This window comes from Hydra viridissima, unplaced genomic scaffold, assembly GCF_058129835.1.
Source record: "Hydra viridissima isolate aposymbiotic clone 2 unplaced genomic scaffold, HvirCarnegie_v1 scaffold_1, whole genome shotgun sequence".
In the NCBI taxonomy this organism is placed as follows: Eukaryota; Metazoa; Cnidaria; class Hydrozoa; order Anthoathecata; family Hydridae; genus Hydra; species Hydra viridissima.
This window is the reverse complement of record NW_028324300.1, coordinates 1,739,529-1,753,015: the sequence shown is the minus strand read 5'-3', so window position 1 is coordinate 1,753,015 and position 13,487 is coordinate 1,739,529. Positions and strand designations below refer to the sequence as shown.

At 27.7% G+C, this 13,487-nt stretch overlaps 1 protein-coding gene across 3 annotated transcripts; it reads left to right on the top strand.

Annotated features, from left to right (window-relative positions):
• Nucleotides 1-1,010: 1,010 nt before the first annotated feature.
• On the top strand, nucleotides 1,011-13,464 carry LOC145187523 (lysosomal cholesterol signaling protein-like). 3 transcript variants are annotated; one of them, XM_090076723.1, is made up of 13 exons: nucleotides 1,011-1,791; nucleotides 2,246-2,663; nucleotides 4,663-4,864; nucleotides 4,942-5,100; nucleotides 5,211-5,294; nucleotides 5,473-5,666; nucleotides 5,884-5,983; nucleotides 6,565-6,698; nucleotides 6,980-7,115; nucleotides 7,479-7,577; nucleotides 12,144-12,208; nucleotides 12,293-12,421; nucleotides 13,085-13,464. In XM_090076723.1, exons 1-13 carry the CDS (start codon nucleotides 1,434-1,436, stop codon nucleotides 13,296-13,298), a joined length of 2,292 nt encoding a protein of 763 aa, XP_089932849.1. In that variant the 5' UTR covers nucleotides 1,011-1,433; the 3' UTR covers nucleotides 13,299-13,464. The 3 variants fall into 3 exon arrangements, 2 of the variants coding, with proteins under 2 accessions (XP_089932849.1, XP_089932850.1); XR_016449228.1 differs by having other exon boundaries at nucleotides 1,046-1,791; nucleotides 6,985-7,115; XM_090076724.1 differs by having other exon boundaries at nucleotides 1,278-1,791; nucleotides 4,942-5,091.
• Nucleotides 13,465-13,487: the final 23 nt, after the last annotated feature.

Here is a 13,487-nt window from a genome sequence, read left to right as displayed (position 1 = left end):
ACAACAAACTTTCGCATGGTCTATTTGTTTCAATGTAAATGATTTTGTTTGTATCAAATGTTAATCTATTTTGTTAAAAATAGTGGTTTAAGTTGAAATTTGTATCATTTTAAAAAAAAATTGGTTTAAATTTTTGAAAAATCTTTTTTTAAATGTAAATGGTTTTGTTTATATTAAATGTTAAACTTATTTTATCAAAAATTTTTGTTTACTTTTTAAGTTATATAAAGTCAAAAAAGATCTAATCTTTGAATAAAGTAAAATGTGTACTGTGGCTCAAAGAAACTAGTGAATCGCCTTGATGAAATGAAACCAAACGAAATAACGATGTCTGCGAACAATTTGGTTAACAAGTACTAGCCTGACCTTGAAGAAAGTCTCGGAAATGAGCTTGTTCAATTTTCAGCCCTTCTAAAGCTTTATATGGATGACTATGGTGCTAATGCAAATGTGCCCAAAGAACTTTTCTTTTACAAAATTTTAAATGCGAATAACTTCATCTCAGGTTTTCGAAATGTAGAAATCCTATTAAGGATGTACTTGGTCCTAATGGTCTCTAATTGTTCGGGAGAACGATCGTTTTCCAAATTGAAACTTATCAAAAACAGACGAAGGACCAACATGAGCCAAAATCGACTTTCTTATTTGACACTAATGAGCATAGAATCCGATTTACTACGGGAGATTAATTTCTCAGATATTGTGAAAACATTTGTTTTGCAAAAAGCTAGAAAGGCTTACATTTCTTTATGATCTTACAAATTTTTACAAAGTTGAATAAAAATACATGTTTATATCATTATGTTTCATGTCTATTGATTGTTTTTATTTGTCCATACAGTGCTTTAGCATTACCCCCAATTTATATGATGGTCAAACCTTATACGGAGTTACTTTAGATTTTAACACATTACATTACAATACAATTTTAGTACCGGTAAACGGTACTAAACGTTAGCTATGCTTGCTTGAAAATCTTTCTCGAGGGCCCCCACAAATTTCAGTGCCCCAGGGCCACATAATTGTTTAATCCGGCCCTGTCGACATGTTAACAACAAATTTGTCTCAACCCTAGAACTTAAATACTTTTATTATGTTTTCATTCTTATGGAATAGCTTAAAAACGTTAAATTTACTTCTAAAAGTGCTATTTTAAAATCTTATCTTTATAAAACTGGTTTTGTCAAGTTTTCCACGCGTATTTACAACCAAACCACATTTTACACGCATATTTCACGTGAAAACCATATATAAAACCTATATGAAAGTTTGTTTAAAATGCTCGTTCCATGTGCAAAAGTTTACAAACTATATTATTGAGGTCAACAAAAAAAAACCAATAAGTCAACAAAGTTATATCATTTTAAAATGCTCAAGAAGTTTTTTACTTTTTAACAAGATGAACTGTAAAATATAAATTGTAAATTTCAAACATGTCAAACAGTGGAGTTTTAAGTATTCTTCCGACGCTTTTGGGTTGTTTTTTATTAATTCTAATTGGTTATATAACTGGCCGTTTTCGTAGAATAACTGCTGAGCAAGGCAAAGGGATAAGAGTATTTACTGCTAATTTCCTGCTCCCTGGATTAATATTTAAAGCATTAGTCCAAGTAAATTTCAATATTGTTAATTGGCAACTATGGACAGCATTGCTAATCAGCAAGTCCATTTTTTTTGTGATAGTAGCTATGGCTACATTATATTTTGCCAAAGATAATAAGTTTGGTAAAGCTGGTCTTTATGCCATATGTGTTACTCAATCAAATGATTTTGCATTTGGAATTCCTTTGTGTAAGTCCTATAACTTTTGTATACATTTGCAAAGTAAAGGTTCTTACCTTAATATTTTCCATACATGTATATATATATATAAACATACATGCATGCATATGTATGCATGCATGTATGCATGTATGTATATATATACATGTATGTATGTATGTATGTATGTATGTATGTATGTATGTATGTATGTATGTATGTATGTATGTATGTATGTATGTATGTATGTATGTATGTATGTATGTATGTATGTATGTATGTATGTATGTATGTATGTATGTATGTATGTATATGTATATGTATGTATGTATGTATGTATGTATGTATGTATGTATGTATGTATGTATGTATGTATGTATGTATGTATGTATGTATGTATGTATGTATGTATGTATGTATGTATGTATGTATGTATGTATGTATGTATGTATAAAAAAATAAAAAAAACATTTCTTTTTATTAGTTCAGGCAATATTCCCTCCATCACAGCAATTTCTTACAGATTATATGTACTTAATTGCACCAGTCAGTTTAGCTCTTCTAAATCCAATAGGGTTTGTATTTCTTGAGTATCAGCAAGCAAAAAATAAAGTCAAATCATTATTTCCTGTTAGCCAGCGAACTCTGTTTGTCAAGCTTCTGGTTATAACATTAAAAGGAATTGTTACTAATCCACTTATATTTACAATGGTGTTTGCAATAATTGCAAATTTTGTTTTTAAGCAGCAGATTCCAAAATTATTTACTATTTTTTTTGATTCATTAAGCAATGCATTTAGTGCTACAGCATTATTTTACTTGGGTTGGAGCCTTGGAGTCCAGTTAAAAACTACAACAGGAAAACAGCTATTTTTGCCAGTAATGCTAGCTATTGTTAAAGGGTGAGTAGAAGTGATGGTTGATTTCTTTGTATCTGTTATATATTTTGTAAGCTAGTTTTGTTAGATTTCTTCTGACTTGCTGTATGTAAAAGTTGATGTTATAAATATAATTTGTACTAACATAAATTCTAGAATTGTCTTGTTGGAAAAAAAACCTTTCACAGTAGTACTTAATCTTAAATAGAAACCATGTTGGCCCTTACAACTGTGTGTAGTCTCTGGTATTCATGCTGCATGACGTTAAAACTAAATTCACTTTTCTAGTTGCACGAATGATGTCATTGCTTAGCAAACCAATTAATGAACCCCCTCCAAAAATTCTGGTTGAAAAATATTTGTGGTTCTTTTCTCAAATCATTCCAATATCTACCCAATCTGTCAGGAACATTTACAAGACTATTTATTGAATATAGATGTTTTTTCATAATAATAATAAATTAAAATTATGATTCATATTTTCTTGCACAAGTTTCACGCACCTTTTCTTATGAATGGTTTTCAGATTTAATTTCTTATTCATTTTAGCTCCAAAATGTTTGGGCTTTCATGAATAGCATGATCTTTATTTGTATAGTTGCTTCTCTGCTAATAATGAGTGCTAATTCTGTCTTAACTTGGTACAAAGATTTATTTTGTAAAATTGAATTTAATATCAAATTATAATTTGATGTAAGGTTAGTTTATGGGCTTCTATGTAATACAATAGATGATATTTGATAACTTTTTTATATATCTTTTGATATGAATTGTGGGATCGATCAGGATAACAAATCAAAGTATAAAATAGGCATTGCGTTGAACAACTTTTCATAATAGGATGACAATTTTAATATAATATGTAATATACAACTTAATATACATCGAGGATTGACATTTTTATTATTTTAAACTTTGAGTTTTTTGGAGTCAAATTGTAATGGAGCCAAATTCTATTGAAAATGAATATGGTGATTTACTGAAGGTTTTGATGAACGAGTTTGCTAAAAACAGGTTAAAATTAAAAAAAAAAGATATCCAAGAATTAAAAATGCTTGACACTAGAAATTGTGATATTTTGAACCTAAATGCCAATCACTATCTATAAGCCCCAGTTGTAATTTGACAAGGACTAAAAACATTGCGATTAATTACGTATGTATGTATGTGTATACATATGCACATATATATATATGTGATATATATATGTGTGTGTGTCTGTGTGTGTATAATATATATGTATATATAATATTTTTATATAGACATATATAAACATATATATGCATGTATGTTTATAGCTATATATATAATATATATATACATACATACATACATACATACATACACACATACATACATACATACATACATACATACATACATACATACATACATACATACATACATACATACATACATACATACATACATACATACAAACATTCACACACACTGATGCATATATATATGGCTTATAAAATGTGTATGTATGTGTGTGTATTTAATAAAATGCTTACCTTTCGGGTTTGCTTTGACTATTTGCACAACCATATACAGCACAGTGATCATTTCTACCCATTTCACAACTGTATTAAATAAATCTGTAATTAAAAACAACTAACTGCAGTTAAGAATCTCGTAGACTTTGCATCGCTTATTTTTAAATCCCCAAACATATACCAGAATCCTTCGTGCGCTTAGCGTTTTAAGAGTTATCAAATATCGTCTATTATATATAATAATGTATAATTAAATATAGATTTTTACATAAATATATATTATTATATGTAATTGTATTACACATGATAAATGCTTTATTTTAATGTAAGAATTGAATTTTATGCAATTCTTATATTTAAATGAAGCATTCAGCAAGTGTCTGTTGTTGAGTCCTCTTCTTTCTAATGGGATAAAGATGTTATTTGATTCTTATTTTTATCCCATCATCTTCAATTCTTTTTGATGGTTGAGATCATACTCAATTGTAAATTTGAATAAATTATGTTTTTTGTATTATTTTTAGAATATTTATGTCAGTTGTGATGCGCTTTATTGCATCTAATATGATCAATGTGGCAAATTTTAAAGGAGATGGATTAAAAGTTGGATTGCTTCCCAATTATACAGGACATACAATTGAAACATTTTCTTTTCTTTATGGAGCTATTCCTTCAGCACCAACTGTCATGATTTATGCCAGCAAGTATCAGTTAGCTGAGGACATAGTAGGTCTTACTTTTGAAACTGGTTTTTTTTATTAAAAGAGTTAAAAGTAATGAAATGTTTCTCAATTCAAATTTAGATTGGTAGTACTTTAGTCATAAGCACTTTATTCTCTGGTCCAATCATCTTCGCATCTGTGAGAATGATCGAAGTTATAAATACGAAGGACATAGATATGTTTTTGAAAATCATCACTGAAGTTTCTACAGATATCAGCATATTTCAAGTTGTGTGTTGTGTAAGATTTGTGGCTCCTTCAACAACTAATTATTGTTTATAAAAATCTTTGATGTTTTGAAAAAATGAATATTGAATTTTATGAATGATTAGACATGTTTTTTCTTTCAGGTTTGGGTTTTGTTTGTTTTTTTTTGCTTGCAATTGTTCAGACAACCATTATATAGATATACTCACATACTTATTTTTTTCCAGGTATTTCATGCATTTTATAATTCCTGTTAAATATTAGGAAAACAAATCTTTTAGAGCATTTTTTTTTTAATGCAAGGATAAATAGCCAGTAAAATATTTGAAAATTGAAAAATTTTTCTGTACATAAATATTCTCGCGTGATGTGAAATGGTGAATATTGTTTAATTGCTATATTTAGCTCCTTCTTGGTATTTCTGTAATTGTTTTGAGAAATATACACAACCATTCCGTACAATTTTCTCATTTTGTGGTATGGATGTTACTTACATCTCTGTACAGTTGCTGTGGATCAGCTGCTATTGTGACATTGAACTTGCTAAGAACATGTCAGAGAAAAAAAACCCATTGGATTATTGCTTTTGTTACTTATTTGTGAGTATTTTTTATCATTCAATTAACAATAGTAATAAAAATGTTTAAACTTCTTATTTATAGGTTTATATTTCTCAAGAAAAAATAAATGAAATAATACAGGCGATTTAAATTTACCAGAGAAAATTTACTTTTTCTCTGGTAAATTTACCAAGATTTCATAATCAGGTCATAATTGATATGCTTGAAAAATTCTTAAATGGAATTTTTTTTGTAGCTTACTTTTTTTGATGACAACAATATTGGTTGTAACTTCACCAAGTATTGTTGATCAAATTAAAGAGTCACCATTCTTTTTGTTATCAGTTTCTTTCAAGGTAGTTCTAAATGTTTTTTAAGTTGTTTTTTAGGTGATTTTTTTAGTCCAGTTTTATGTGTTAAGTTATTAATTGTAAAGCGACATTTGCATTTAGAATTAAGGCCACGCGGTTAACCGAACCGAACCGTTCTTTCGGTTAAAACCGAACTAAGAAAACCGAATCGAACCGAACCGATAAAAATATTTTAAATAATCAACCGAACTGAACCGAAACCAAAAAAAGCTGAAAAACCTATATAAAAATTTTATAAAATTATAAAACTTAATTTTATATTTTTTTAATAAACTTTATTTATGAAAGTTTAGTATTATTAAACCACAGAAAAATATATATAAATAATTATCTTTAAAATCATATTTTGTTTTTAATCGAACCGAACCAAACCGAACCGAATTTTGTTTTAAACTGAACCGGAAAAAAACCGAACCAATGGGTTTAAGTTTAAAATCGAATCGAAAAAAACCAAACCAAAAAAAACCTTAACCGCGTGGCCTTATTTAGAATTTAAAAATCTTATCATAGAATTGTTCTTTTAACATACTTATAGTTGTGATTATTTTTTCTTTTGTAATTTTTAGGATAATGCTAGTCTCCTTTTTATTATTGTTGGTCTTGTAACTCTCATAGCTGTTGTATTTGGATTGGTTCAACTTAATCAACATTTTCAACAAGATCCTGAATCTAACCAATATCAACCACTCAGAGGAAATAGGTGGTGATTTTTTATAAAGACTTAAACAAATGTTTGATATTTTATGTTTTGTTATTTTTTAGTTTTCTGAATTTATTGTTGCAAAAAATATACAGAACATTCTTTTACTCCCACAGTTTTTTTAAAGTTTCAACTTTTGTATTCTTATTAAAATCATTTGATTTTACTTGAAGAGTTGTGATATATAAATTAATTTATCTGGAATTTTAGATATAATAACATATACTAAAAATTCTGTTGGTGAACTTCCTAATCTTTTGGCTGTTTTATTTCATGATCAGGGCAGATGTTTTTATGTCAAGCAGAAGTAGTATTCAATCAGTAATGTCATACTTGGCCCTTTCACAATCCATTGATGTAAAATATGTCACCAATCATGTGATTTTACTGCTGGGAATATCATTTATGATTGCGATTGTAATTTGTTATCTTTTTGTACTTATTTTTATACTAATTATTTATTATTTTAAAAGTTTAAAATTTAATGTGTTTGCACTCTTGAAATTAAATCAATTAAATAACTAAAAAGTGAAAATAGGAAGAGAATTGTTAAAAGTAAGAAATAGTTTTTTTAATTATTTTTCTCCAGTTCTTACACGTTCTTATATCTAGTCCTTTATTGCTTATTCAGTTGCTTTGCAGTTGTTATATCTTATTCTTTTCAGGATCCCTGAACAATTTTTTGCTATATCCATTTGTTTTGTTGAAAAACAAAGAAAAATTTTCCCAATTATTAAAGTATTAAGTTCTGTAAAAAATTTGGTTTTTACTTTTTTTTAGAACATATGCATTTGTTTATGGAACATAATTCGGCCAACACAAGCTCAAGGAATTTTCTTAGGAATTCAATTGCTTGGAGTAGTTTTAACATATGGCCAGGTTAGAACTTTGTTTGTGTGTATGTATATATTTTCTTTTAATTGCATTTTATAGTGTGTTTCTATGTATTTAATTTTAATGGTTTCTTATGATACCTTACAAGTTGGAACTTGCATTATTGTTTGGACATTAGTTCAACAATGTGACAATAAAGACTTTTATTGTTACAAACTGTTGTAAACATTTAAAAAAATGCAATACCACTGTTGATAAAATTTGAAAACACAATATTAAGATTTAATTTTAAATAGTGAGATTTAAAATTAAGATTTGTTAAAAAAACTTCAACCAATATGGATTGCTAAATAAAAATTTTATTGAAATAAAAACCAAAATTGAAGAACAGTATCATGTAGTTATGTCAGCCCCAACTATTCATCATTGTTTACAAGAAGCCGACCTTTGAGACTGTACAGCAAAGAAGAAACTCCTTGTTTCAAAATAAAATTAACTAAAGTGATTCAAATTTGTAAAAATACTCCTAAATAAAAATAATACCTTTCAGAAAAATGTTTTATGGACCAAACATTCAAGTTCAATCGCTTCCATTCTGATGGGAAAGTATATGTTAGGCATCCTATGAACCAATAAGACAACCAATTGTATACTCTAAAGACAGTGAAACACAGTGGGAATAGTATTAAGGTTTGGGGAGCTATGTCCTGGCAAGATATATTACAAAACTTAATGGAGCCATATGCTGATGATAACCCACTTGTTACTTTGTTTTTAATGCTTGACAGCAACCCAAAACATATTACAAGATCCGTGAAATCTTGGCTTGAGGAAAGTAAAATTAATGTTCTAGAATTGTCACTTCAAATTCCAAATCTTAATCTGAGATGAGAATTTATGATCTGATATTCAGGTGGCTTTACAAGATAAACAAACCTCCAATTCTATTGTGTTTTGGAGGAAAATTCAAAATGTCTAAGATGCCACTACTTTTGAACAATGTCAAAGGCTTATTAAATGCTTAATTATTAATTAAGTATACCATCTAGATGTGCTGCAGCTGTAAAGAATAAAGGCTACTCAAAATAATAATGTTATTTTTAATTTTTTGATGTAGACTTTTAAAAAGCACTATTTTTTGTTTGATGTGCTTTTTCTATGATCACAATTTTTTGTTATATTTTGTAAACTTTTCAATAATTTTATTTTTATACTTCAGTTAAAATATTTTTTTTTAACCTATGATTTATAGCTAATATATGGAAGTTAATTAATATTTTTAAAAAAGAAAAAGAAAAAAAAAAAAAAAAAGAAAGCATTACTATTTATGAACTTACTGTTAAGATATTTGTCAGTTTTACAAGTGCTGAGAAGCTCTTCCATCAGCCTGACAAGTTTGCTTGACAACCATATTTGAGCAAGGAATATCAAGGATTGATTGTCCCTGTATCCAGTTGGCGGAAAAACATCTTAAGGTTTAGGACAGTTTAATAAGAGACAACAGCATGAAGCTAATTATATGAGTCCTCTGTAGAGTGCTGATTTGAAAACCATGGCTTTGACCAGTTGCAAGGAAGCCACAAATACTTTTGAGCTGATCTCTTGAATTCATCTGATCATCTCAGAAGGGGAAAAAATTTTATTAAAGATTCCCTTTGAATTCCACCTAGCACTATGAAGGGAGGGCAGCTTATAGCACTGTAATTGAGGCCATTTTCCCTCCTAGAAATTATATGCTTCACAAAGTTCAAAAAGAAACTTGAAAATGTCCCTCCATTCTTTATGGTTGATTTTTTATGGTTTTATGGTCCATTTTTTATGGGTTTTTATGTGCTGTCTTTTCTTTGCCAGAATAACTTTTTTTGTAAGTCTTAATGTCCTGCCAAAACCTCTTTAATGAAATGATAGTTGATGTTAGGTGACTGTTACTCAATTAGGAACAAGGAATCCAACAAGTATCAAGGAACTAGGTTGAGAATGTGGTACTATCAACCAATAAACTGAAGCTCACCTAGACCTTTTTGTCTGAACTGTTTCTAGAGTCTAGTGTAATAAAAAATCATTTTGACACTCCACCAAGCATTGTATTCATCCAGTAGGGCTTGCTATGGGATAAAGATACTCTCAGCTGATCCACTGTCACATGCCAAACACCAAGAGTTCTTGCAATGTTCTTTAGACATACTACCTGATATTCTTTATTGTCAATTCTCTTCCCATTAAAATTTGAGTAAAATTTCTCTTCAGTGATAAGTTTTTTTTTCAGTTGTGCTTTGACTTTGTCTGCATTCCTTGATCACTTTGAAGAACAGTTAATGCTTTCTTTGTTGACAAGGACACTTGACACCATCATGGCAGCAGATTTTTGTTAATTGATACTTTTTCTTCAGTGGGGAAGACTCTTTTGCAATATTAGCATCAGTGCTACTTTTATCTTCTTTAGTATTAGTACCACTACTGAGCTCCTGCATTTGGCTTGTTGACATTTCTGATAGGCTTCTTTGATGATTTGAAGGATTTTTTATTGACATCCAACTTGTCCTCCTGATTCAATTTGTTTTCTGTAAAGTTCTTTGTCTTCACTGCAAAGCCAGTTTTCACTTTGTTTTGTTATATCAAAGAAATGAGGCAGATTTTTTCAAAATTTTCATTTGATTGCTTTATATATTTTATAAACACTTTTGTGAGTCTTTGCAACTTTGCAACTTTGTTTTATCAACCTTTGCCAATACTTAATTATATATATATTTAATACTTAGAAATAAAATTTAACACTTAGAAATAAAAAAGAAGCTCAGCTCAACTTAAAGCTTCATCTCAAAATTCTTCTTTACTTAGTCAGCTTCCCCTTTGAGTTCATCATACAGTCCCAAAAACCTACCAACAAAGTCTCTGTTCAAAGAGATTCGACTTATTATCTCATAAATTTCCTTTTTCATTTCTGGTATGCTGGGATGGCATTTTGTAATTATTGTTAAATTGTGCATCCATTTTTTTTTCTACTGCTGATTTTGATCACTTGCTACCAAGTGACATATTTATTTAAATCTGAAAATATAATACAATACATTCAATTAGGAATAAAAATAAAATTAAAAATATTATGTAAAAGTACCATTATCTACAAATGTAAAATGATCAGGGAAATTAGTATTTAAAAAAAACTAACTATATATATATGTATATATATAGTTAGTTTTTTTTAAATACTAATTTCCTATCTATAACTAATTTTAGTTATATATAGTATATATACATATATTTTAGTATATATACATATATACTAAAATATATGTATATATACTATATATAACTAAAATATATGTATATATATACTAATTATAACTATATATATATATATATATATATATATATATATATATATATATATATATATATATATATACATATATATATATATATACATATATATATATATATATATATATATATATATATATACACATATATATATAGTTATAATTAGTATATATATACATATATTTTAGTTATATATAGTATATATACATATATTTTAGTTATATATAGTATATCAGTGTGTTACCCAGGAATAAAATTTACACAGCGTTATCATAATATTGGGAATTTTCTTTCGGCTGTCGAGTAAAAAAAAAAAAAAAAAGGTCGTTCATTTTTTGGTTTAGTGAAAATAAAAAGTCTAAAATAAAAAACAAATAAAAAAACAAGCGAAATGAAAAATCTAAAGAACAATTGACGTCAATTAAAAAATAATGCATTTTATTTCTTTTTAAATAAATTGCTACGCTTTTTAAATGGCTTTGAATTGAATGATTTGCTACGCTTTTTCTTTTGTAAAGAAAGTAATTGTTTTCGATCAACTAAATTATTTTCTTCGTTTTCTAAGTATTTCTACGTTTCTTGCATAACACTTAAAATCTAAGTCTGTTAATTAAAGGTCGTTTTATTTAAATGATTTTATGTACTTTTGGGAAATTTTGAAAATTTGGGAATTCCGCGTTATACGCAGTGCCATCAGGCTAGTTAACACCCTGTATATATAGTTATATTGAACATGAAGTCACTTTGTTAACTACAGAAGTATCAGTGGATTTTCATATGGTTGCATTTGTAAATCTATACATAATTTATGCTTTAAGCTAAATCTTAAATGTAGAATATAAATTACCACAATTTTATTCCTGCTACAGCTGTCATCCAAAATCTGTGATTAAATATTTTAAAAACTGAAAAATATTAAATATCTGTAAACTCATAGCTTTTAGAGACTGCATTGTCACATTGAAACATGTATAATCACTGTTAAAATATTCACTTTTACCAAAACCAGGCAACTCTGGCAGAGTATGTTATATAATTTTTAAAATTTTCATGAAAGTTTGGGGACCTTGAGAAACCCCTAAATATTCTTTAAAGATTCTGAAAAAGTAGAATAAAGGTTTTTTAGAGGCTGTTTTTAGGACATCTTAATAAAATACACACACACATAAATGAATATATACATATATACGTATATTTCTATTTTATATATATATATATATAAAATAGATAATTAGAAAATAATAGCTTCCTAATAAAAAGTAAAATTTTTTAAAAAAAACTTTAATTTAGGGTTTTTTCTCACTGGTTGTGTTTGGTTTTCTAAAAGATTTTTTCATGTTGTCTGAATTTTTAAGGTTAGAATTATAGTTAATCATCTGCAACAGTATTTTTTTTTTTTACAATTTTTTTTTTGATGTATTTGGTTTGTTAACTTTCAGGAGACATTTATTTGGAGCAACAAAACTTCAAGGAATATCACCCAGACTAGCAAATATTGACTTATTGATATGCCATAAATTTGTTAAAGATCATTTGGCTCAATGTGAGGCTGAAATTTTGGAAGCAAGGTTGATTCTTTTACAAAATATTACTTTACTTAGGCAAAGCATTAAAGATTTATTTGTTAACCCTTTTGCTGCACAACACGTTTTGAGATTTTGTACTCGCTGTGCACATATATTTCAGTGGTTGTGATTTTATTTGTGTTGAGCAGTTTGACAAAGTTAGATACAGCAAGATTGTTGGTGTAGAGCAGTTAAGAATTAACTTTTAAAAATAGTATTCATAAACTAACCTAATATCTAGCGAATATAATCATGTTGAGCAAAAAACTATTAAAAAACAAGATGCAAAAATACTCGCTTGTAGCATATGAGGCATATATTTTTTTATGAGTATATATGTGTTGTGTAGTAAAAGGGCTAAGTTTGCTTTTTATATGGGCAATAATATTTGTTGGTGCAATTTTGGGTAACTTGTTTTTTTAGTTTATTGAAATAAATTTGCTTTTGTTTTGGTATTTTTTCGGAACTCATTTAATGTTTAAAAAACAGCAAATCTCAATAATTTTCAATACTTTCTTTTGACAATACTCAAAAACAGATGATTATAAAAATAAAGGTCTCATTGACCAGCAAGAACTTAATTGTTTTACATGTACTTTTATAAAAACTTCTTTCCAATATTATTTTAAAAACTTTTATAAAAACTTATTTCCAATATTTTTTTAGACAAGGAGAGTTTACTGGAAAATCTTTGACAGAATGGCTGTTGGATGTGCATTTGGTTTCTACCACAGAAGATGCATGCGAGTATGCAAATGTGTTACTGCAGGGTCAAGTACTAACGCCAGTTAATCGTACTGGAATAGACCTATTTAGAGATGATGTTATTTATCAGTTTGCAAACCCTTCTGTTCAAGCTAACTCTTTTGAAAACTCATAATTGAAATACTCTTATTTTTTCATCTTAAAAAGATTTTCATTTACAGTTTTCTTTTAGTTGATGCAACTTGTTAATAGAATTTTTTACATATATGAGATTTAGTTATAAAAACAGTTATAAAAATATAAAAATTTAAAAATTTGTTTACAATATATTTTCAGCAAAATTCATTCGTTCTTAATGTTTAAT